The following is a 5321-nucleotide window of genomic DNA, read 5'->3' on the forward strand; positions in this document are numbered from 1 at the left end:
CTGGAACTCCTCCCTAGGGAGGAGGGACATGCCTGGAACACCTCCCTACGGAGGAGGGACATGCCTGGAACACCTCCCTAGGGAGGAGGGACATGCCTGGAACACCTCCCTAGGGAGGCGTCCAGGAGAATCCGATACAGATGCCCAAGCCACCTCAGCTGACAGCTGATAAATCTGTAATAAAGTAGTACAGTGAATCTCTGAAGAGACTGAAATCATGAAAACTACAGCAATTATTCATCTCCCCGCCCAAAAAGTCTTTTTTAATTTAATTGAACAACATACTTTCAGAATTCATATAAATGACTACAAATAGTCACCCAGATATGTTTTTTTTTTTTTTTTTTTTTTACATTTTTTGATGACCACACTACACATCCTTAAATCCACAGTCTGCTACACAAAGAGAGACATGTCCTGGTACTTCACTGAAGTCAACAAATGTGTCCAGTGGTGCAATGACAAATGACCATTATGTTGTGGTGGTCATAAATGCTTTTTATTTTAACCTACTCCATCTGTGAACAGTGATGTATGGAGCTAGAACAGTCTCATAATTGACAAATGCACAGGACAAGTTTTACAAATGCACAGACCGATTTGCAAATGCACACACCGTTTCACACGTGCACAGGACCAGTTTTACAAATGCACAGACCGATTTGCAAATACACACACCGTTTCACACATGCACAGAACAATTCACACGTGCGTAGGACAAGATATACAAATGTATTTTTGATGCACACACAAATATAACCTGACAAAGTTTTTTTGTCTGTGAGCTGCGCTGGATTTGCGTGTGACTTTTGAGACTCCCCTGACGTGACTCGATCCACAAATACGTTTTTTTTAACACAGAAGGATCTGCAACCAATCAGATTAAAGGGGCGGATACACCTGCTGTTTGAACTGCGTTCGCAGGAGATCACTGTTCTGATTTTCTTGTGATCTCGGTAAAGAAAACAACGCGATCTGAGATGGTTTGTGGGGCCGTTCAACCAGAGCCATCAGGAGACTGCACTCCAAGTCCTGCCGATGCAGCAACTGATGATGAGAAACAGCGGAGATATTTCTGTATTTGCTCCGTTTGGTTTGACTACGTGTTACTTGGGATTGTCCCGCTGATTCAGAACCAGACAGACGCAGCAGAGAGCTGCTGCGCTGCCTGACGGGGACGAGCTGCAGCGGCCAGGTGGAGCAGCACGCACATGTCAGGAGATTAATTTATGAAATATCTGGAGTAAAGTCGGTATCAGTCGACTGATAACCGAAGAACCTCTGTATCCAGCTCAGATGTTTGATGATCGGTGGACTAAACCCCGACCAGCATCATCACGGCTGCATCTTCCCATGAGCACGACTCTGCACCAGGAATGTGTTGATCTGCCACTGCTGTTTTGACACATGTTTAAACATAAAATAAACACTGGCAGGTAAAAACTCCCCTAGTGGGAGAAAAACCTTAAGCCAAACAGTGGCAAGAAAAACTCCCTTTTAGGAGGGAAGAAACCTGGACCAGGACCTGGATCATAAGGGGGGGACCCTCCTGCTGGAGGCCAGCTGGACAGAGCAGGAAAAGAGAGAACAGACAGAGAATGAAGAACAGAGAAAGGAGAGACACAGACACCATGGCTAACTGGTGCACTATAGGGATGACTATATAAACAAATGTAGACAGCTGACACTGAGGTGGTCGGAGGGGGGCGGTGCAGGCCAAGATGTCGGTAGATATCCACCAGACATCCACACAGACAGGTGGAAGCAGCAGTGAGATGATCAGAGGGGGGGCTGCAGATCAGCATGCTGCTCCTGAAGCTCTGGCCTGCAAACATGCACAGAAGAGAAAAGGAGGTGGGGGCAGACCAGCACAACAAACTACAAGAACAATAGAGAACGATGATGGTTAAGAGATACTTCTAACTAATAACTGAGAAAGGAAAGAGAAGGAGGGGTGCTCAGTGGATCATGTTGGTGCCCCCCTGCAGCATAGGCCTATAGTAGCATATCTACCACAAAGCTATGTTTGAGACTATTATAGTCTTGTTCTATCCACCTTATTCCTAGCCCCCATGAGGCTTTGCGTGAATTATGGGCGCGACATCCGGCGCGTACCGGAACCGGCGTTTGTTTACATGCTAAGTGGACGCGCTAACCCTCTTTCTTCGAGCTCTGGGGATATAAAACATGTGGGAACACCACCTGTCACAGCTCAAACGGGACAATATCATCTTACCTCTGCCTACTGCTATTGAGGGATGGAAGGACGACCTGAAGAAGTGAAGAAATGCTTAGAAGATGGGAAGTATCTCATTCTTCCCAATGGGCAAAGTGGACCTCCAGGTGGGAAAATATTGTTACTTATAATCTATGAACTAATGTCACAGGCACTTGTGAACCTTCATTAAAACAAACTGTAAGCCATCTTTTATATTTATTCTTTCAGGTCCAGCTGGCAGTGATGTGCCTGGGGCTGCAAGCTGGTTATCTGGACACCAACTGAGCACCTGGAGTTCCAAATTTCATTTGACAAAGACTTCAGATACACACATGAAACACCTCCAGAACTTTTCACACATGCTTCCAACATTGGTAGATGAATTTGTTGCAAAGAAGATTCAGCTCTGCCCCAAATATCTGAATCTCTTGAAAATAAAGTAAGCAAATAAAAGGTGTAATGTGTAATACACACACAAAACACCAAGGACCTGATTTACTAAAGGTTTGCGTGCGTAAAAACCTGTGCAAACTTGACAGCACCCGCAAACCAATGTGCGAGCTGATCTACTAACGGCGTGCAAAGACGACTGCGTCTCTGAAATCCGCAGAATAGCGCACGCTATTCATTTAGTACTTTTGCCCTGATGAATAATCAATATGGGGCGTAACCGCCAGAGAGCGCTAAATACTGGGAGGGGGAAAATGCAAATAGGTTAATTTACCACACGCAATGAGATTTACCAAGCCTGAAAGTAATTGCGCGTATTGTGATTGCGTCTGTATTTAATACATTCGAAAGGAAGGTGCTAATCTGCTGCTGCGGTTATTGTGGCAAGGAGGCGACATCCAAAATCAAAGAATACGCAGAGAGAGAGTCTTTATTCTGCTGCATGCTATTTTAAAAATGGTTGCACAAGTTTTATTAAAGGCCACTTTTTCTTTAGTTCTTCGCCTTATATCTTGCCACCTTCTTTTAATGTGCCCCCCTCCACTCGCCCACAAGCAGGCCAAGCCTTTGTGCCAAAACTTTGTGTTTTATTGATTACTTATCTTATTGAACGTGAAATCATCCTTCGTAAATTACATTTAATTAAAACCCGTGCCTATTAATCACAAAACACAGGTTAAACATCATGACCAAATCCGCTCCGACCCGGTGTGTCAGTGATCAGCACAGACAGGACCGTGCCGCCCATAGGGCAGGTTAGGCAAATGCTAGGGGCGCCAGCATGCCAGGGGGCGCCATGCAGGCAGCTGTTTTTTTTGTTTTTTTTTAATAAACTTTTGAAAAATTATAAATGAATACACTAAAAAACAACAGTACATATATAGCCATAAGTCTTTAAATAATAATAAAATCGTTTTTCTAATTTTAATTTCTGCCTGGCTGCATCCTTCTTCCTCTCTGGCAGCCACAATTAATTTGAGAGGGACCTGGCTGCAGGCAAGATGGCCGACAAGGGCGCCGCCATAGTTCCATCCATGCCGGAAGTCCATACCGGAAGTTGGTCACTTCGTTAATATATATATTTTTTTAATTTTTTTTTTTTTAAATTAACCTTTGCAAACAGTAGGCTACAATGATAACAAAACTTCACATTATTCAATTTCACGTTGAATTATAACATATAAAGAGTATTACTCAAATAAAAAACAAAACCAATGCATACCGGAGGTCCAGACCGGAAGTTCATACCGGAAGTTGGTCTTCAAGCTTTATTGAATAGTTCTCATATTACAAAAAACATAAACAGACAGACATACAAAACAGTTGTTAATACATAAGAGTACAACAACACAGGAGCCAGGGGGATTAAGAATATAGGGGGGATAAAGAGTATTACTCAAATAAAAAACAAAACAAAAAGCACAACACATTATAACAGAAAGCCAAAACATTTACAAACATTTATGATTTTGATTGCTTTTGAATTAGTAGAACACTTAATAGAGTCCAGATACTGTTTTAATTCACAATGAAAAGTAAAAAAAAAAGTGTTTTTTGCGTAAGAATTTGGATTTGTGGATGTGGAATTTTGCGAGGATAATCAACAAATTAATAATAAATGTTTCTTTTGGCTTTGTTCTAATTGTTACATGGTCAAAAACACCAAACAACACATCCTTCCAAAATAAATTAAAATCAATATCAATTCTTTCCGACACAAAATTACACATATCACTCCAAAACGTTTGAACAATGGGGCACAGCCAGAATAAGTGTGTCATTGTTTCAGAATTTGCAGAACAAAAAGTACAGTTTGAATCGATATTTCTTTTGAATCTTTTTACAATGTGATCATTTGTAGGATAGAATTAATGAATTAACTTAACTTAAATTTCTTTAACTTTGTTTGTCACCAGGTATTGGTTGGGTGAGAGCCAGACCTTCTTCCAGTTAATATTTTTTACATATTTATTCCAATATGGGATGTATATTATTAAAATATAACATGAATATATATATATATATATATATATATATATATATATATATATATATATATATATATATATATATAGCCTATATAATATAAATGTACTTACTAATAATGATGTCTTTTTAACTTATTTATATACATATATAACAAAATAAAAAACATGTATGTATGTATATATATATAGCCTACGGAGGTAGTTTACCATAGACTAGTTTACAAGCAGCGATTCGAAAATGATAAAACACACACATTATATATATATATATATATATATATATATATATATATATATATATATATATATATATATATATATATATATATATATACTGTATATATATATATATATATATATATATATATATATATATATAGCCTATATAATATAAATGTACTTACTAATAATGATGTCTTTTTAACTTATTTATATAACAAAATAAAAAACATGTATGTATGTATATATATATAGCCTACGGAAGTAGTTTACCGTAGACTAGTTTACAAGCAGCGATTCGAAAATGATAAAACACACACACACATATATATATATATATATATATATATATATATATATATATATATATATATTAAGCTTAATTAAGCGTCTTTGAGTGCCCTGAAAAGCGCTATATAAATAAAATGTATTATTATTATATATAT

General features: G+C 38.5%; 1 protein-coding gene across 1 annotated transcript in view; it reads right to left on the reverse strand.

Moving 5' to 3' along the window:
• Positions 1 to 1770: 1770 nt before the first annotated feature.
• The window catches only part of crk (v-crk avian sarcoma virus CT10 oncogene homolog), a 54466-nt gene continuing 50915 nt past the window's right edge, over positions 1771 to 5321 (reverse strand). Inside the window, exon 3 of the mRNA XM_061718643.1 lies at positions 1771 to 1825. Coding sequence (XP_061574627.1) covers positions 1799 to 1825 — 27 coding nt within the window. The 3' untranslated portion in view covers positions 1771 to 1798. The remainder of the gene's footprint in view (positions 1826 to 5321) is intronic.

The sequence above is a fragment of the Cololabis saira genome, chromosome 4, assembly GCF_033807715.1.
Source record: "Cololabis saira isolate AMF1-May2022 chromosome 4, fColSai1.1, whole genome shotgun sequence".
Taxonomy (NCBI): domain Eukaryota; kingdom Metazoa; phylum Chordata; class Actinopteri; order Beloniformes; family Belonidae; genus Cololabis; species Cololabis saira.